Below are 21,270 nucleotides of genomic sequence, written 5' to 3'. Positions count from 1 at the left end.
TTAAACAAGACTATCATTTCAAAAGTGCAAGAAGAGGAATTCCAATGTAATTCTCCTTAAATGTATAGATGACCGAATCAATACAACGCGTTTGTGAAAGCCTTTCTCGTGATTTAACGGCACATTACCTTGGCGAACATGATCCGTTTCAAAGCAGAAAATGTTGCTCGCTTGAGTATATAAAAAAGAAAACAGCATATAATCACTTTCCAGACTTCACACTCGATCACATCACAAGGCCGAGACGTGACTTGAGAAAGAGAAGCTCACGCTAACGGATATTGATTGAACTTTCCTTGGCCATGACAAAAAAAAAAAACAGCGGGTGGAATGCTTCATTTAGGTGGCGTTCCCCTTTAATGTGTTGCACCTCGCTGCACTGGAAGTGGTCGTCTTGTAGATAATTAGACTTCAAATGTTTAAAGGTAACATTAGGTCACTTGATTCAGTCATCAATCATCAGGAATGCAGGATATTAAATACATTAAATCAAGTCAAACACTGACTTCTGAATAAATTGTACATTTTTTGCTTTCTCCTATTTGTATAGTTTTGAGGAAACGATCCCCTGCAGACTGTGATTCTATTGAACAGCAGCATTTGATGATGAATAATATATTATTTACAAACGATGCAACGATTGAACTTGAGCAATAAAGTTGAGCAACGTCACTGATAGACGGATGATTTCATGTCCGTGAGTTTTGCAGACTGAATGTGATAATTAAGCCGAAGCGATCGTAAAATATCATAAATGTCAGGAAGTAGTGGAAAAAAAATCAATCAGAGTTTCCCAGAGCTGATGTGTTATTATGTCTGGCCGACCGTGCCAAACCCCAAAATATTCACTCAATATCATACGGGGAGAAGCGTGAAATTCTCCTTTTTTGAGAGTCGCCGTCCTTTGTGCTCGACTAATTATTTCATGAATAATCGATTATCTAAATGTTCGGCTGTGGCCTGTTGCCATGAATCAACTAATCATTACAGTCACTATGTATTATGTAGTAACATTGTGTCCGGGGATTGAACCTGTGACATCTGTGTTATTGCTCATGTCACCAGGATTACAAATGACAACGACAAGACATTTTCAGGTAACTGCAGCTAAAATGACGCTCCAACAAGAATGAAACTATGCGTTTTTCATTTCTTAACAGTCTGTTCGTGACAGCGAAGCTACAGTACGGGCGTCTCCGTGGTTACTCCGTCTCTTGGCCAGGCCTGCAGCCCCGGCGGATGTTCCCCTCCTGCAGCCTGACATGTGATCACTCCCCCCTCCGGTTTCGAGCGGAGAATGATCCGATTATCGCTCGACGGTGCATCTTTAAGAATGCCGCGGCGAAAATAGAATGGCAGCGGTGAGATGAGAGAAGTTAATGAAATGTACCTCAGGTTGAAAACCATGAGGGATGGCTTTGGAATTGGGCCTCTGATTAAAAATCACTCAGAAGCAGAGGTAATGCAGAGAGACAAGGTCAGGTCCAGAGACTCGCTCAGCACAGCCGAGAACCAGCCGAAGTGTTTACACACTCCTTTTAGTATTTAAGCTTTTTGTGATTATTAGGCATGAAGAAGCTACTGATTTGCAATTAACCACTACCGGTTTAGAGGTCTCCATCCCCTAACCCCCCAGGGGAAGTGTCCAATATTGCTGCAGATGTATGCTAATGTGAAAATGCCTCATCAACTTCCTCCCAAGGAATCGTGGGTGGAGGAAGTGTTCCACATTTCAGGGAGAGGAATCTGGAGTGATTGTGGCCGAGGCGGAGGGCACAGCAGGTAGGCCGCAAAGAGAGCCGGCCTATTTAAATAGGATTGATGACCCGACCCCCTTTTTCTCCTTACGCCCTTTTCCGTTCCCGCGGTGACGGGCGGGGCCCGACCCGCTCCACCGGGGGCCTCTGGGGCTTAGTACGGGGCCCCCGGCAGGGCTTCACGCAGCGCTGTCACTGAATTCAGGATGGATCGCCCGTCGCCGCGATGGCTATCACTCGTTCTAACCCAGAAATGTCAGCGGCCGAGATATGAATGCCTGTGGCGAGGCGGGCCGGGACAGCGGTCGTCACATGACCAACATAAGTTATTGCTGTGCACAACGGAAAAACTGAATTGATGTTCACCGTTCCCTCACATTTATCCATCAGTGGTTTAGGACAGCGTAATCCGATGGAGGTCGCCTGACAGTAAATGTGCTGCCCGTGGTGTGTGTGTGTGTGTGTGTGTGGGGGGGGGGGGGGGGGGGGGGTAGTGTCTCTATTGATATCCTGCTTCACAATAACAGAGAAGCAAAGTCCATCAATATAGAAGGACAGCTCCTTTCACTGATTATGGAAGTATAAATCCAAAGCAGATAGGGAGGCTGCACGCCGTTCCCCTCGATGGGGGGGGGGGGGCTTCCTTTTGGCCTCGCCGTCGATGGCACTCCCTCTTACCTTGTCTGGTGGTCTTGAAGTTGAACGACTGGAAACCCCCGGTGAGCGCTGAGGAGTCGATGACGTCCACGCCGTACTCGCTGTGGTTCTTCCTGTACAGCATGACGGCCACCACGAGGATCGCCACGGCGATGACGCCGGCGCCCAGGCCCGAGTACAGAGCGACGTCCTTGGAGCTGTCCATACCTGACGCACACGGGACACACAGAGAACAACCGTAAATTCCCATATAAAAAGGTAACGTTTTGTTCACAGTATCAATTCAACACAGCAACAATTGTTTTACAATTGTTTGGCTACGTCGCATATGGAAATGTGTTTAGGAGATGATTGATGAGTGCGCATAATAATGTATAATATTGGCGTGCGGATAAGCCCGCCAGACCTCCATGCTTCATTATCAACTATCAGGCGTAAAAGATGTAGATGCTTTTGACAAAGAAGACAATATGATACACGATGTGTATAATAATAATAGTAATATTAATAATATTAATAATAATAATAAATGTCTCTGGAATACAAAGATAAATCAATGGGGTTGACTTTTAAGCCATGGTTATCAAAAACTCAATTAAAACTCTCAAGTTTGAATTTTCTTAATTGCACCAATTTGTGAGAATTTCACATATATTTGCCACTTAAATCTCAGAGTTTCTTTTCTCATAAATATAGGACTTTAATCCCATTTTACCGCCTCAAATGGGCCGACCACGGGGGGATAGGAACAACCGATGTGACTCTTGCTGCTGATGGAATTCAAACAGCAGGTTAAACATGGAGGACGTTTTGACTCTACTGGGTAAATAAGGAAATAAAAGGCCTGCTTCATGTCTGTATGTAAATGTGTTCTTCTGAGATTCCTCCGGTAGCTTTTAATGTCATGAAGGCAGCATTGGCAATAAAGAGAAATGGCTTTTATTTAAGTGTTCCACATAAAAGAGCCTCGTCTGTGTTGTATTAATAAAGTCCCAGCGAGGAGGACAAGGAACAAAAAAAAAAAAAAGAAGCAGTGGAGATAATAACTGTCATTATGGAGACTTTCAAGGTCAAACGCAGGCGAGTTACAAGGAGCTCGTCTGGCTCCGAGATGAGAAGAAGCATCTGTCCTCATCGCTCCGTGCTGCATTAAGCACCGGCGCTATGAACATGTCTGGCCATTACTCTAAACCGTTACGTATCACGTTCAAGCTGCTAACACGGACGGGGATTAGCACCGGTGCCGGCGGGCGGAGCCAGTTGGTCACCAGTTTGTCGCACGGACCAATCGAAGGGGAAATTAATTTAGAGTGTTCCCAACAGCTTATATAACCCCATTCAATCTTTCCTTAAAGCCTGCAAAAGAAGGCCGTGGCCACGACTTTTACACAAATGAAAGCACTCAAGCTACCTGACAATAGCTTAGCGGGCGCTAACTTCTGCCAGTGATTGAAAGCCACCACAGGAAGGTGGAGGACGGCGCCACAAATTGGCAAAAAAAAAAAAAAAAATGAAGCTAATTTGCAACGATTACAAGCCATTAATCCTCCACAACGTGGCACATGTTCACTTGTCACAGCCAATACATCTCCCGGTTCAGAGTCAACGCTGCCACCACGTCACGCTTGTCATAAAGAAGTCAGCCAATAAATAATGACGGGGACGCGTAATGAGCAACATCCTGCCGGGTTAACAACAGGCGCCGCTCAGGTCAAATCAACCAAACGGCGGCCATTTGTAACGCGTCTGCTTCCCGAGAACGCACACGACTGTCACTCCTTTCAAATTACGACTACATCGTCTCTTTTCCCCCCAGAATTCAGAACGTTGCATATAAGTGTCGGCCGTGGGGGCCGAGGGGAAGTTGGAAGATGAAAGAAATCCACAAAGGAGGACTCACTTTGAGGTTTAACATCATGTAGCAGCTTTCGATCTGCAAAGACAGAGAGATAGAACGAGACAAAGAGGAGAGAGAGCGGTGATTAAAGTCCGAGCCTCTGTGAAGTGACTCACAAGTGTGGTCTTTAGATCCAACACGCTAGAGTGAAGGGGAGCTGTTTCTGCTGACTGTGCGCGTTGAGGATATATATATATATATATATGTACAAAGTATCTGGAAATGGCCGGGAAGGCCTCGTTACTGTCTTCGCACCACCACTGATGAAGGTGCTGAGGTGCAGAAGGCTCTACCCCTGAGTGGGATAATGATCTCCTAACGTGAGTCCAAAAACACACGAATCCTTTAAATTAAAGAGCGATTACGTCTCGACTTTCTTTTAATGTATATTATGGAAACCAACATTATCTGTGTAATCAGAAGCACATTCTAGTAAGAAAAAGCCCATGTATTAAGTTTATTTCTAACTTGCACGGGAGTTCGACAGAGCAAACACAAAAATAATGCATTTGTGCTAATCATCATACATAAATACTGTAAATAAATCATAAAACCTATGTTTAAAATACGAGAGACTGGAAAAAATGCTGATATTGTAGGTTCCTGCCAGTGATTAATGTTGTTCCTATCGTCCTCCCCGTTGCATGCAATAAAAGCAGGCCCTAGTGCACACTATGTGGTCTCACACGGGACACGGACTGCGGCCTCCTGGGTGAAAGTCTTTGACCCCGCCACCAACATTCCCACTCAACCCTCGTGGACTTTCTCATTTGTTATGCGTCATAATGGCCCTGCGATATACTGCTGTATAAGGAGCGATGCGTGGAAGAAATGATAGAAATGGTTCTGTGGTGCAAAAACATTTATGTACACTTATTTATAAAAATGTAAACATGGTTTGCCGAGGCTTCCAATGCCGAGGCTTTCCAAGTGACTGTTAAAATCAGCCAAAATGGTGAGACTAAAACACGATTGGTTGACGGCTAACCACGTCTCGGAGTGCTGCAAATAAAGTAAGCGAAATTATAGTTTTAGCACGATTACATGGCTGTAATCCAGTAAACAGAGTGAGTTGAGGTCGCAAACAGGGATCAAAACAAGTCGCCGCGGCCATCTAACCATCCAGAGAAAAACGATGAGGTCGGCATGAATTGGTTTCAAATGGGCAAATTTTAAGTTGCAGAGAGAAAGACAGGCGTTCTGATGTTATGGAGATATCAGGTAAGACGACAGCAGCAGAAGCAGCATATCAGTCATGTGAGTTACGTGTTTGTTGTATCAGGCAAAGTACATATCGGCAAAGGCGTCCATTCAGCCAATTATTGGTTTCAACAAAAGCAAAAACACCTCGGGCGAGCAGATGAATGTTCAGCCCCGTCCCGTCGTGTAAACATCAAACACACTAGCGTTCGCAAAACATTCAACTTTTTTTGAAGTCATTGCATGTGCATGACCCAAACAGTGCAATGACACTTCCCAAACGTCAGGCATCATTCCAGAGTGAATGTCGGCACGTCTCCCCCCCGCCGCGGATTCAGTATGACATCACCGATATGTCCAGAGAGCACCGACATCATCATGCACCGCGCATCCGCCGCCATATCTCTCTCCAGCACACCCCTCCTGCTCAAACATGCTTGTGATGGTTCGCCGTGTTACTGCCAGCGTCTGTATGATGATGATGATGATGATGATGATGATGATGAAATGATAATGAGGAGGGAGGTGACGATGACGATGGGAGATGAGGGAGGAAGGCCTTACTCTGGGTACACAGCCCGTCTGTGCAGTTCTCCATGGCCTCGCTGTTCCCTTCGCAGGTCTTGCCTCGGTGTCGGGGCGCCGGCGAGTTGCATTCCCGACTCCGCTGCTTCTCACACTGGCTGCTGCACCCGCTCCACCCGCTCCACTCGTCCCAGCCGCCGTCGACTGCACAGAGAGGACACAGACGTGGGACGGAGACATGAACAGGTGTGCAGCATGTGTCCGCACACAAGACGAGAAGACAAGAGGAAATATTGGAGGAGGTGTGAGAAAGGCTTCATTTATTGTTCATTATTTATTTGCATATTCGCCCTTATTTGGGAGTGGATGCTGTAGGAACGGGGGAGAGGGTTGTAACAAAGGTCTGGAAACAAATCTGTGATGTATGCATAATTATTATTGTTTATCGTTAAAAATGTAATACATTTTATACATTTATACAAAACAAAAATCTAAAACACAACTCCGCCCACACCAGTTCATCTTTCCCATGAGGGAATAAATTATCCATGAAATGCTTCTTCATAAAAGAAAAATTTATATTTCTATAACTGTACACCTAATCTACAGCATGAATACATTAGCTAGTGAATTCTGGGAGTCTATTTTTTCCTACTTTGTAGACAACCCTTTCCCTGCAGGGTTTAACATAAACATAATTAACATTAACATAAAAGCATATCAGCACAGTTAGCAAAATATTTACGTTCTGTCTATTTACAGGTAATATTATCTGTTATGTAACTGCAACTCGTGTGAGTGTTATGTTTACACACAATCGTATTGAAATGGTTCCTTGGTGGGCAAACGGGTGGGTACGACACGCCACACGCCGGCCGCCGCGGCGTTACGGCTCGGGAGACGTTTTCTCCCCATTAACCTCCGCGCCCGTTTCTTTAATGGGATTTGATGCGAGTCTATGAACGCGAGAGAGCTCATCATGCTCAGCTTAACAAATATTGGGAGACCATATGGCGCCTGAAGATTTCTTTGGCAGCAGCTGCGGCGCCCGTAACACGCAGCCTCGTGGGCGGCGGGGAAGGTAATTTTCACTTGTGATGTTCCATATGCCCGACCTCCTCTCCGCATTTGTTTCTGCGGCTTCTTCCGAAGCTGCTTGAAATGCAAGCGATGTGTTTGCATGTTGCAGAGAGAATGGCGAGTGCTTCGGTGAGCGTGAGCGTATTGTTTCTCCCGCCGGTTCCCCCGTGACTTGTTGCTCTGATTCTGTTGAACGGGCAGACTGCTGAACAACAGATACACTCAAACTCCGAATCACTTTCAACACCTTTTTAAGATACTTTCCATAATTCAAGTTTCATTTTTATTTATTTTTGCTGCTCGCTGCATTCTTCATCTCTAGTTTCTTGAATTCTCATCCTCATTTGTTTGTTTTAGTGAAATTTTGTTGCAGCTGTAAGTGATGCTGCTTTTTCTTTGTTTTTCTGATTCATTCTTATTCTGATCAATTCCACACAAACCAGATGATTTATTTTCTAAAAAATGACAAAAGGTTTAACCCCTGTGTTGTATTTATTATTCATGTTTGGCTTCAAGAGTCTTCAGTAGCAGCCGAGTGTAACAGTGTCAGTGTGACGTCTGTCTGCAGGAGAAACATTGTGCACTATTTTATCGGTGGATGAATTAAGAGAACTGGAGGTGGGGCCTCATTCATTCCTCATTCCCAACCCCTGGGTTCATTCACATGACTGGTAAATAAAATAACTCCTACAGGTCTTAATAAGGGCTTTTACTGGTACGTATATTTCCCATGAGTCACATGACATTGTCCAAAATCATCTTCATATCTCTGCAACTTTAAGTGCAAGAGATGACGGTCGCTATTAGGGATCCTAAGATCACTTAACCGCTGTCTAATTAAGTGTTGATGTGATTATCAAGCACACAACGGCACACAGTCTGCATCGGCTTCACTAAATCAGTTCTTGCACAACACCAGCTTCTATCGGTATTCTTTCCCCTCTCAGCGTTCCTTGTAAAGTGGCCGTTCGCCACGTCACGCTGTGACCTCTGACCTCATCCCACCTCCCCCAATTCCCTCACACTATCATTAAGGCAACGCTCCGGGGCCGGCTCGTAGAAACCACGAACAGGCTCAGTCAGTCTGCCGGGTTCATGGCAGCCACGTGCTTCCCTCCCGTCTGCATCTTCCATCTTCATCCTCCCACATGATGACATCACACCCGGCTCGGCCCCGATAACGGGAAGACACCCGAGCCCCCCTTCTCCGCCGCATGCTAGTTCAGTCACTTCCACGAAGCCTCCGGGCCCCGGCGTTGTGCTTATCTCTGCTCGAGTGAGAAATTCTCATTCTTTTTTTCTTTCTCCATGCTGCAAACACAAGCCGCCCTCCGACTCTTCAGGCTGCGTTTAAGGTCGACAGCTTTAATTGGCAGTGAGAGGCAGCCGGTTGAAAACGTTGCTACTTACGCATCAGTCAGTGTCTAGAAATGTCATTTTCTTTTCTTTTTTTTGGTTTCAATCTACCAGCCATTTGAGCGAGTTTTGAAAAGGCAGACACTTCAGCGCCGTGAAAAGCAAAAGCTGAGTCATTGTTATTGATCACTCACCTCGTCAGCCGTATTCCTGCACAGAAATCCAAGGCGGCTGACGGTGTCATTTTCTGTGCCACCTTCATAAAAAGATGCATGTCGCTGGCAATTTCAACTAGAGACCGTGTGTGTAATATATAAATATATAAAGCTCGGGGGTGAAAGTTAGATGAGCACAATATAATGAAAATGACACTCGTTCACTCTTATTGATTAAATGAATAAAAGTTATGCTTTAGCCATCGAGCGTATTTATTCATGACTATGTTGTTTGTGTATAATCAGCCTACCTCTATTGTTTTTATAGCTCAGAAATCTTATAATAATTTAATTCTGGCTACAGGAGACTGACTGTATTATCATGTCTTGCAGAAATAAATGGCTTGCAAGTGCCCAAAAAAAGTAACCGCACCCCCCCATGTTAGACGTGATAATGAGGTGAGGTGCCGTCAAATCTAAAAAAAAAAAAGAGCTCGTAATACATCTAAAAACAAAAAGACAAATCGTGCTGGAAGTTGAAATAATTAGCGTGTGATCCAGAAATATCATTAGTTAATGAAACGCGTTGTGACAACCTGTCTTGATGTCAGCTCACTCGTTCTAAACCAAGTATTCATAACTTTTTGACAGCTGGAGGAAAAAAACAACTTTCTCTCCATCAACCGAGTATCGACTACAATATAAGTTGTAAGTGTTTTCTACGGAGTGAGACTGACTTGGGCAGAGGGCGTTGCAGGTGATCTTCTGTACCGACATGCCCTCGCAGAAGGCTCCACCGTTGAGCGGCGCCGGGTTGGTGCAGGTCCGAGATCGCTTCTGGATCCCCCGCCCACACGGCACGTTGCAGGGCGACCACTCCGTCCACAGGGACCAGCCGCCGTTCACTGCAGGGAGTTCAGCAGAAGTTAGACGAGTGAGAAGAGATGCAGCGAGGTCACAAAGAACTATTTAACTTTGTCCCCCCCCCCCCCCCCCCCCCCCCCCCCCCTCCGAGAACTCTGGCATAGTTAAATACTCTAACAAGAGCTGGGGGTTAATAATGATTATGTGCTCTCCGAAAGGCCCCGCCAGGCAACGATGCATAACGGCTGGAACAGATTGAGCTCAGCGCATTCATTGTGGCGGATATACACCGCTCCCTCTTCCCTAATTGCCAGTTCAATGTTCCTCGCTCTGGGATTAAGATAAAAGTGCGAAAGGAAAGAAAACAGCCATTAAAGGGAACTGCTGTTTCTAAAGAAGGCGACGTGGACTCAAACCGGCGGACAGGTTGGACTCGACCACTTAGCGCCCCGACGGAGGCGGTTTGCTCTGTGATCTCTTAACATCTGACGGGTGTTGAACCTGCAGTGTTTAGCAGGCGGAGCTGCATCGCTGGAAGGTCTCTAGCAAATAAATACTTAATAAGCAACACTCCCTTTAAATGAGATTAAGACACAGTGGCTTATTTCCTTCCATAAAGCACACATTGATTTTAAATGAGAGGCAGTAAATTGAGTCTTTGAATAATACATTCACGGGCAACAAAGATGAAACATCGCTCCTCGGCGGCGAGCTGGAGACGGGGGTCTTAATCACTTGTGTAAGGGTGCAAGAAACCAAACAGATTGATCTGGAGCTCCATGTAAACAGCGCGTTGGTACGCTGATGCGGGGCAACGGGGAATAGCGGCGACGGGGGAGGGAGACAACGCACCGAAGACTATGACGGCGGCCGTGGCGCTGCGTCTCTTCGCCACGATGTTGCTGGCCAGACAGGTGTAGTTGCCCGAGTCGGAGAGCCGCGCCTCGTTGATGATGAGGTTGTGGTCGGCGCGGGTGTCAATGTTGCCATCCGTCAGGGAACTCAGCGGCTCTTCGTTTTTCAGCCACTCCACCTGCAGGAGAGAGGAAAAGTAGGGCCAAGTGAGGTCATGCACTTATTTGGAGGAAGAGTTGCACAAAGTGATGACAATCATACTGGCCAGTTACGCCAGTAACACCAGTCATTGTTTTTACCATTAATTTACACTTTTTCATACAATTACCTTCTATTTGCTGTGTTTCATTAAGAGTACCACTCCAAAAGACGGCATCGGGGTTATCTCAGGTAATCTCAGGTTATCTCAGGTTATCTCAAGTAATCTCAGGTTATCTCAGGTAATCTCAGGTTATCTCAAGTAATCTCAGGTTATCTCAGGTTATCTCAGGTAATCTCAGGTTATCTCAGGTTATCTCAAGTAATCTCAGGTTATCTCAGGTTATCTCAGGTTATCTCAAGCAATCTCAGGTTATCTCAGGTAATCTCAGGTTATCTCAAGTAATCTCAGGTTATCTCAGGTAATCTCAGGTTATCTCAAGTAATCTCAGGTTATCTCAGGTTATCTCAGGTTATCTCAAGTAATCTCAGGTTATCTCAGGTTATCTCAAGTAATCTCAGGTTATCTCAGGTAATCTCAGGTTATCTCAGGTTATCTCAGGTTATCTCAGGTTATCTCAAGCAATCTCAGGTTATCTCAGGTAATCTCAGGTTATCTCAGGTTATCTCAAGCAATCTCAGGTTATCTCAGGTTATCTCAGGTTATCTCAGGTTATCTCAGGTGTTCTCAGGTTATCTCAGAGCTTCATAAGAGAAATCCTGCACTCCGATCTGAATTCATGGAGGATGAGATCCGTGGCAGTTTGCCATTACACTGCTGGGCAGTGCATCCACAACAATAAAACTTAATGTACAAAACGAACACATATTAAAAGCCCCATTCAGACGGGAGTTACTCCTTTCGGAGAGGTGTGTTACGAATTATTGGTCAATGATTTGAATGTTGCTCAATATCACTCATGTGGGTAGTTCCCCCCCCCTGCAGTTTTTCTGAAATCTCCTGCTATATATATATATATATATATATATATATATATATATATATATATTTAGTGTTGCAACTGTTCAATTTTGCACATCAGATGGAGAAAATATATTTTTTAAAGAAACAGTCTGTTATTTTTATTTATTTTTATTTTTTAAATAAATATTTTAAATACTTGTATTTATATTTTTGAGCAGCATTCTAGCTCCAGTGCATGTTCCTACTGTTAAAAGCACAAAAGTAATAAACAACTAGCACATTTATATTTTGCATTTTGTTTTCTTACTGTACCGAAAATGAACCGAACCGTGACCTCAAAACCGAGGTACGTACCGAACCGAGATTTTTGTGTACCGTTACACCCCTAATATATATATATATATATATATATATATATATTCACACTATGTAAATAGAGGGTTTACACTGTAGTTACCTAGCCTGGGGCCTTTCATACAGATGCTAACGGGCTGCCTTGTGCATTGGTATCCGATCTGGTATCCGATCGCCAAGGGGCCACGACAACGTGTCAGTTTGTGACGAGATGTCAAAACGGGTACAAACACACACTTCCTTTATATCTTCATCCTTAACCCTCACGTATGAATATCATATTTGTATTCACAAAAACAAAAAGCGTGGTGACACGTAACCGCCGCTTACCCACATCTAAAGCCATCGGACGGTCAAAGGAAGCACTACAACCAATTACCCACAACACCGGAGGAAAAGTAATTAGAAATCACGAAACTTAGTGACGCTTTAGCGCTTCTACGCTGGTGAGGGAGCTGCATCGCTGCGTTTGCAAATTACATTCACGGCGCAGTAGAACGGGCTGGGCTGATGGATTTATGGAAGGAGGCACGCGGGCAACATTTATAATAAACAACGACTCGGGCTGGATGCAAATAGGAAGAGCCCGCGGCCGTACAAACACCGGTGGAGGGAGATGACACGCGGACCAGAGGGATGATGGATTGCAGCTATATATTGACACAAATAAAAATGATAATGAACATCACCACGCAATAATCAGTTCTCACAGTCGTTGTTAGAAGGAAGCTTGGCTCCGCCCCTTCGCCTTGAAGGAAACTTTGGAAGCTCATCAAAGGTTTCCAGACTCTTCTCTACAGTTACAAATAAACAAACAGAGGCTTTTAACTGAGGTTTCCATCAGAGGTAAAGCGTTTAGCATCGCTGATAGATAAGACAAACGGGGAGACGGAGGACCGGGCCACGCAGTCTGCTTCCTCATGATTAAAGTCATCTGTCACCGAACAGAGGATCCCCCCCCTGCCCCGCACACACACACACACACACACACCTCCGACTCTGTTTTTAGATTTATTTCAAATCCAGCCTGGAACATTTGCGACTTGAAAAGAGACAATTAACGCATGGCCCTCACAGTGTTTAGGGCCCCGCCGCACAATATCTGTCTCCAACGGCTCCCAGGTAATGATCAAAAGCTGAGCAGAGAGAGAGAGAGAGAGAGGGTGGTGGTGGTGGTGGGGGTGGGGGGGGGGATCCAAATACAAATTAGCCAGCAGAGGATGTGAGAAATGAATTGCCTAATTAGCACATTTGTTTCTATTAGGATTGTGGTCATCAGTGTCAGCCTTGACGGAGGAGTTTTGAGGCGGGGCCACACATCCGCCCCGTGATTTCATTTCCCCCCACTGCCCCTGAAGGTCACGTACACACACACACACACTCAGAGACACACAGCTCATTCAGGTGGCATTTGCTGATGATTAGATGCTGAGGAATGTGTCGGCCGAGGGGCAATTAGAGGACAGAGGAGCGATGTAACGAGTGACACGACGGCCATCATCCAGACTTATGAGAGCAGAGCGCCGGTCGAGACCTTGCCAGCTGATATTTTTCTCTCTCCGTGCACCCGTGCGCCTCGCAGCATCACTCCGAGGTCGCACGGTCACCAGGTGTCACGGTGACGCAGCACAAACTGCCATTCAGGGCTACAAGGAGAACAATCCGTCTGCTGAGTCATGCTCAGGTGTCACGACTTAGCATAATCTCAGTTCTCAGCTTCCGGTGGCGTGGGCCCTGCACGGCCGGCAGAACTTTTTAATTGCCGGGAATTTCGTCAGCACAATTACATGGATTAAACGTCTCCATCGGGCCCCCTGAGGGACTGGGGGGACGCCGGCGGGAGACGCCGAACAGCATATCTGAAGCAATAATGGATAGCACGGAGCTAATCCACCTAAAGTATCCCCCCTCTACCTCCTCCTCCCCTAGCAACTAATCAACAGCACACGTAAAGAAAGGCTCATTACACACACACACACGCAGACACTTTTAACTCAGCATGGCTCAGTGTGATCATATGAAGCCAGCGGAGGTTAATCAGAAATGATGCAAGGAAAACACAACCCCCTCCCCCCCCCCCCTGCTTCCCAAATGCCACCTCTCCTCCCCTCCGAGCTACGTGGCACGCCATTACTATTCCACGCCGATCCGTCCTAACGAAATAAATAGAGGGAGCTCCTGGCTGGGGGGGGGGGGGTAATTGCTGGGCTTAATAATGAAGCTCATCATCTGCTCTCTAGGATCCTTCTCTGACCTATGAGAAACAACAGAGGCGCTCAGCGGGGAATCGGGAGAAAAGTAGAGACGAGTGCAGATGAAGGTAGAAAGTGCAAAGTTAAATGCTTACTTGTTCCGTAAAGAGCATTGCGTGGCGTATTCACGAAGCTCGACAGAGAACAGCGTGTATCACGCCGCCAAAGCATTTAGTCGATTCCCTTTGCGGGCCTGTCTACCTGAGCTACTGTAAATCAGGGGGATTCATCTCGGATTAAAGGCTTTCATTCAGGGAAGTTGAAATTGGCTTCCAGTTTGTCTGTTCATTTCACACTTTCTCTCAGAGTAACCTCTCGAAAGAGGATCTCATTATGCCGGGTTCTCATGGACTCGTTTCCTCTCGGAGTTAAAAGATCTGCTCCGCATTCACAACTGCCCTGATATCTGTGGAGTGAAAGCGTAGGGGGATTGGGTTTTTGGATCAGGAGCACTGAAACGAAATCACAAATAAGCCGGTCCTTCGTTCTATTAACCGTAGCGAAATTAGTCTCCCTTGGATATGGGTATGAAGGTGTTTTTTTTTTCCTGTTGTTGTACTGACACACTTGAGGATTTACATATTGCAATTTCATTTCGCGGACAATGCTTACACACCCGTGTCCTTAATTTAAATTAACAGGAAAACCCCATTTTTTCTGTTGATTAACTCTAAACGGCATAAACGTTGAAGCCTGACAAAGAACTCTGGCTTTCATACTACAACCGCTCTGCTGTTTATGCATCACATTCACATGCGAAATGAGCATCTGTGTCAGACGCCGAGAAGAGCTGGCCAACATTTGCATTATTTAATGCCTTGGCAGTGAGAATGAGCGTTAGTGACACCGCGCAACAAGTGGAACGGGTGATGGGGAAGTTTATTTTGAAGAGATACTAAACATGGACGTTTATTTTGAAGAGATACTCAATATGGAAGTTTATTTTGAAGAGATACTCAATATGGAAGTTAATTTTGAAGAGATACTAAAAATGTAGGTTTATTTTGAAGATATACTAAACATGGAAGTTTATTTTCAAGAGATACTAAATATGGAAGTTTATTTTGAAGAGACACGTAACATGGAAGTTCATTTTGAAGAGATACTAAACATGGAAGTTTATTTTGAAGAGATACTAAAAATGTAGGTTTATTTTGAAGATATACTAAACATGGAAGTTTATTTTGAAGAGATACTAAACATGGAAGTTTATTTTGAAGAGATACTCAATATGGAAGTTAATTTTGAAGAGATACTAAAAATGTAGGTTTATTTTGAAGATATACTAAACATGGAAGTTTATTTTCAAGAGATACTAAATATGGAAGTTTATTTTGAAGAGACACGTAACATGGAAGTTCATTTTGAAGAGATACTAAACATGGAAGTTTATTTTGAAGAGATACTAAACATGGAAGTTTATTTTGAAGAGATACTAAAAATGTAGGTTTATTTTGAAGAGATACTAAACATGGAAGTTTATTTTGAAGAGATACTAAAAATGTAGGTTTATTTTGAAGATATACTAAACATGGAAGTTTATTTTGAAGAGATACTCAATATGGAAGTTTATTTTGAAGAGACACGTAACATGGAAGTTTATGTTGAAGAGATAATATTCAAAGAGACACTAAAGAGATCTGAGGAGCTGAGGGGAACTGCATTTTTTGTACTGTCAAGCAGCAAATTTTGTAACCAGAAATAAAAAAAGTTTGCCAAAAGAAAAGAAAAAAGAAAATTATCAAATTGGTCTTGATGTTTTGTATGGTCTAACAAAAAAATATTAGAAATGCAGAACTGGAATATCAAAATCATTTTTGCATGTTTACTCCACCACTCCAACATTTGAGGCAGCTTCTATCAAACATGGGAGCTAAAACCAAGGCCAAAAAATCTTTGTGCCTGTCACAAAACTAAATATGGCTGTGATCACACAGAAACAACGGAAGCTGATATAAATTAACATTTTTATCAACTTCGATCTCCTCTCATGTGGATTTTGGAGTAAGCAGACATCCTTTAGGAGGAAAATCAAACTAAAAGTGGAAGGCTTGAGGCGGATGGAAATGGGATTTTGGAGAGTGAGGGAGACGGGTCACATATTCCAGCCTGTTCTTATCTGAATAAAACGTGAAAAAAAGCTTTGCTCTTGGTGTGAACGTATACTAACAAACACAGGACATTCAGCCAGGAGACCGCTGTTCCTGTCCTGAGTGAAACCAAAAGCTAACTATTGATTGAATGAAACACATGAAACACATACTTTATGCATTTTTTCAGATTGGTAATGCAGTCGCTTGATTAATTCAAATTCATATGAAAACTAATCACATACTGTATGTTGGCATTAAAGACAGACTCCTGTCTGTGTGTCTGTTTCAATGTAATCGATGGAGGAAAAAAATCTACTTTCTGTCCAAAAATATATTCCAAACTTTATCGGAGACAGGAGACTGAAACAGGAAGGCAATCCATGTTCTCTAAAATATAAGAACAAGTAACAGCGAGGAAGGAAATATTACATTTGTGTGAAAAAAAAGGAAGAAGTTTGGCTCGAGTGCAACCTCCAGTTTTCAGAAAATGTTGGCTTTTTAATGATTTATCCGTGACAAGAAACTCTTCCTAATATTTCCTTCCTTGGTTTTACTTTTTACCCCGAGTTGTGAAGCGCACCTGAAGCATTTTCTACGGTTGAGCATACAGAGCAAGCAATCATCTCTTTTCCTCCGCGGCTTATATGAGCTGTCTAAGTTAGACAGTCGATATCATCTGAAGTTACAGTGTTTAGTACAAAATGTCCTTGTTGTTGTTGTTGTTACCATTTCTCTTCTCAATTCAACACGGAAAAACTAAAATGACATTTTACACCAAAAAGATGAAGTTGGGAAGGAAAAGAACTCTTGACATTAAGGTGGACAATTTAATACTTTTAAATGACCCAGACTTTTTATTCCAAGAAAAAGCTTTTTCCAAGATGGACTTGAAAAATGATTCACAGATTCTGGATTGTCTATGAGGAAAAAAAAATGTCAACATTTGTTGTTCCAGCTTTTTAAATGGGAGGATTTACTGCTTCTCTCTATCATACATATTAGTAAACTGCATATGTTTGGGTTCTGCTGGTATTTGACGTTACCTTGAGCCATGGGAAATGAAATTGACAAAAACATGAATTGCTAAATGTTACATTCTGGGGAGTAATCTCACCCCGGTGTCCACTAAACGGGAGCAAGTGCTGATAATCTCACTGTTTATTTTAATAACAACAGTGAATTAACTGAAGTGAGGGTGAAATAAGCACCAGAAGAGATGGCAAACGCTGCTGGAAAAGTATAATGGGACGAGTGATAGCAGGCTATGGAAACAACGGCAGCAGATCGCGGCATTGTAAGAAATATATCCACCATGGCACTTTCTCTCCTCGTGCAAATAAAGGCCTCGGGAGGCGAGGAGACGTGCGAGACGCCTTGAATAAACCTCATGATACAAAATGACTTGGCTGTGAGTGATTGGAGACTCATTAGCTCACCCTGACATCCTTGCTAACGGCGGTGATTTCAGAAGCTCAGTGTTTTTGTGGTTGGCGTTGTGTTTGCTGCATTAGCTGCCCGGCGTGCAGCTGAAACCTCACACCGGCACACTCACGGACGCCGTCTCAATATTTCATGGCCGCGGTGCGCCGATATCGACTGCTCGGAGGATGTCTAGCCCCGGTGCTCTCTACATTATTCAATCCCATCTCACGGTGCTGGGCTCATTTGTGTTGACAAAGGGACTAGATGGGAGGCTGTGATTCGGTCCGCAGCGCTCGGATTAAAGTATTTTTATCCCCACTGTGGATTCTGCGGCGCCGGAATGACATCGCTCCTCCATTTCCACGTTGAATCATTTATATATGCGACACGGGGGGGGGCACTGACCTCAACTTAAATGTGTCTCCTTGCACACATCATTTACACATCAACGTTCATGCTGATTATCAGCAGACCAGATACAGAACTACGTGCATTTGGGAGAAGAATGTGCACTTTGAGATATTTAAATGCTATATTTGTCCCAGAAGCCTCTCGGGTTGATCTCGCCGTGACAAGCGTCACCTCATAAACCTCCTCCAAGTCTGAAACCCTACCTTTTCTCAGTTTAGGATGACACTAAGGATTCTTAGTATTGTAAATTCTATCATTAATGCAATTAGGAAAAAATCCCATTGCATACAAGGATAGAAATGTAGCTAATTTATCCCAATTTAAGGTTTTCCCAAGTTAGGAATCGTAAATTAGGATAGCCTTGGAGGGTATTTTTCTGTAAAGTGACCAAGAGTGACACCCCTCCAACACCTGACTCCCTAAAATCATCCCACAAAGCAGTAATTGGAGCTTCCACTCTGTGTCCTGGTCCAGGACGCCTTCACTTCCAATCTAAAAGCACTTTATGAAACTCTAAAAGGTCAGAGAAAGCAGAGTCAAAGGTAGAACCTGCAGAGTCGCTCTCGGAATGAAGATACTCTGATGCAGATAGAAGCGTCTGCTCTTTCAGAAGAGGAGAAGCCAGCGGCGGCCTTACCTCAGCCACGGGAACTCCCTCTGGAGGGCGACAGTGCAGAACGATCATCCCGTTGATTGGCACCTCCTTCCCCTGGGGGTCCTGCTCAAAGTTTTTCCTCAGGTCTGCATGGGGAGATAAGAGGCAGCTGTCAGGTGTCAAGTATTATGGCCTTCAAAACCCTCCAAAACCGGTATCGGACGGAGAGGATCCCGTGGGCCTGTGTTACTTAACCTGCTGACAAGGTAGTTTGGAGGACAGGGATGGATGGCTCTGATCATCCCGGGCATTTGTGTGCATACAATAGTGACGGATCCTATTCTTACCGTTCTGAAAATGGCCTTTGATAAGTTTCAGCGTGAATGGGCTTGATGTTTGGGATCAGGAGAGATTCCCTGAGAGGGATCCAAATACAGACGGGAGACTCAATAATAGCGTGTCTGTTGAGCTGACAGGTAGGTAAGTGCAAACACTAAGATATGCAAATCCCAGCAGGTAAATATTTTGATCTCACATAATAATTTGTGAACTCAAATTACTTTCTTCAAAAAGGACGAGAAAAGACATATTTGCTTTCTTGATGTTTCGAAAAAAAGTCTGTGATTTTTCTCAGCTTTCTCTCCGGGGGGAGGGGGGAATGAAGAAAATCAAGTAGAAACACTAAATTCAACCCTTTACGATAGCTAGCTATCTAGCTAGATAGATAGATAGATAGATAGATAGGTAGGTAGGTAGGTAGGTAGGTAACTGAACAGTTGTACTCACAGGCGATGCGGACGGTAGCCTTGCGACTCTTGGAGGTGCCCAGGTGGCTCCAGGCCACACAGAGACACCAGTAGTCCTCGGGGCCGTGGAAGTCCTCCACCTGCTGGCGGGACACGTTGATCATCACCTCACGCACCTTCAGCCCTGGAACGACAGCGAAGAGGAGAGAGTTAGACTCTGCTGCCAGACCGGCATCCAGCAGCTTCAAAGACGTATCGGGGTTTCAGTTTGGATTTGGTTCAAAATGAGTCGATGACTTTTGCTTTCACACTGGACTGAATGAAAGTCCTGCATGTATTTTAAACACATTTCATGCCGTACCATTTCAGGTATTTCCACAAATCAGGATGGAATCTCATTGTGTCCACTGGTTGCATCTCTTTAGAGCTGTTCCAACAGGAAGGCAAAAAATATGCCTCTGGGCCTCTGGTTGGGATTATAAATGTGGGCGCACCCGTCAGGTTCAGTTGGTTCAGGTCTTAAAGATGCAGACATATGCAGGACTATAGTTATTGGAGGAAACTGCAGTAGGAAAGCCCTGTATCCTAAATAAGGGTCCTTACAGAATCCTTAATCAATACCACGATACGGCTACAAGCTCGCATCAGCGATCAATGGGTATTACAGGATTAGCTATGCATGAATTCTTCGAAAAAAGGGTGACACACTTCCTTTATCCGTCCCTTCTCCCCCTCGCCGCCGAGCTCGGAGAGCATCACTAAGGGAATTGGCAGGAACACGGTCCCTCAGGGGCCTCGACTTTATGTTGTGAGCGCTCGACGCCGCTAACAAGAGGGGAGCTAAATCAGCTGGAGCCGATTTAGCATTAATAATTTGAACTACACTGAACCACTTCAAACAGCATATGTAGGCACGCTGTGCAAGCAACACAAGGACAATATACCACATTATGTAACACAAAGAGGCAATGCCCTTATTCTATTGAATGCATTAAAGGAGAGGAAGTACTATTATTATTATACTTATATTATTACTATTATTATACTATTTGAAAATCCTCTGAGGCAACACGGCCCTCTACCACCCCGTCATATAGCTTCAAACGGATGTATACAGCAGCCACTTTTAATCCCAGTTCTGGGCTTAAGGACTGTCAAATGTGTTTTCTCGTGGAGCCTTCTGCAGCCTGCAGGCCTTAAACCCATGGCTGGATTTAAGGCAAAGGGACTTGCAATATGCTGGGGACTGCAAAAGACCCAAAGCCCTCCAACCCCCTGACTCTTCTTGCTCTCGTGCATCCGCTCTCTCTGGTAAATAACTCTTTAATCCGCCACGCTCTTACTGAAGTCAAACAGTCTCACACTGCGGCTGCACAGCTTGCGGAGCACTGAGCAGACTTCCCAATGAACACCAATTAAACTGGAGTGAGCGGCAGTGCGGGGGCCACGGCAAAAGATGCACGCCGGCGTTCACGCCGAAATTAAGAAATGGAGAGCATTTCACGGCGGGCGCTCTCTCCACTGTGCCGGGTGTAAGTGACAACAACAGAAGGGTGGGATTATTCCCTTTATTTGTCACGGCAAACACGGCCGACAAGTTGCAAAGAGCCGAAGCAAATTAGGCCGTTCATCATCGATGTGACGCACTACGGTGTCTTTGGTGACCGGCGAGGTTTGTGTCATGATTGTCAGGCCTGGAGACAAAAAAAAATAAAAAATAAGCCATGTTTCATAAGAGGAATTAACAAAGCAGCAGCTCTAACCCTAACCCCTGTGGAGAGTGAGACACAAACATAATTCCTAATTTCTCAGGCGGTGGCAGAGCACTTGGAAGGAGACAGTCGAGAAAAACGACTTTTCACGATTCCCTAAAATGTGTGTGAGCCTGTGTTTTTGGGGAGAGAGAGAGCGATAGAGAGAGAGAGAGG

At 44.5% G+C, this 21,270-nt stretch overlaps 2 protein-coding genes across 3 annotated transcripts in view; both read right to left on the bottom strand.

The window, feature by feature from the left end:
- Window positions 1-21,270, bottom strand: part of unc5db (unc-5 netrin receptor Db) — a 135,465-nt gene that overhangs the window by 34,033 nt on the left and 80,162 nt on the right. The window contains exons 3-9 of one of the 2 annotated variants that reach the window (XM_084024635.1): window positions 19,383-19,526; window positions 18,639-18,742; window positions 10,344-10,524; window positions 9,365-9,532; window positions 6,076-6,240; window positions 4,315-4,347; window positions 2,436-2,621 (exon numbers count right to left, since the gene is read on the bottom strand). In XM_084024635.1, coding sequence (XP_083880761.1) covers window positions 2,436-2,621; window positions 4,315-4,347; window positions 6,076-6,240; window positions 9,365-9,532; window positions 10,344-10,524; window positions 18,639-18,742; window positions 19,383-19,526 — 981 coding nt within the window. The remainder of the gene's footprint in view (window positions 1-2,435; window positions 2,622-4,314; window positions 4,348-6,075; window positions 6,241-9,364; window positions 9,533-10,343; window positions 10,525-18,638; window positions 18,743-19,382; window positions 19,527-21,270) is intronic. The other variant, XM_084024636.1, reaches the window with a different exon arrangement.
- Window positions 1-21,270, bottom strand: part of hdr (hematopoietic death receptor) — a 119,761-nt gene that overhangs the window by 45,199 nt on the left and 53,292 nt on the right. The gene's annotated exons all lie outside the window — the stretch shown is intronic.

This window comes from Eutrigla gurnardus (assembly GCF_963514095.1).
Source record: "Eutrigla gurnardus genome assembly, chromosome: 13".
Lineage (NCBI taxonomy): Eukaryota > Metazoa > Chordata > Actinopteri > Perciformes > Triglidae > Eutrigla > Eutrigla gurnardus.
The sequence above is the reverse complement of the archived record's forward strand: the minus strand, read 5'-3'. Positions and strand labels throughout refer to the sequence as shown.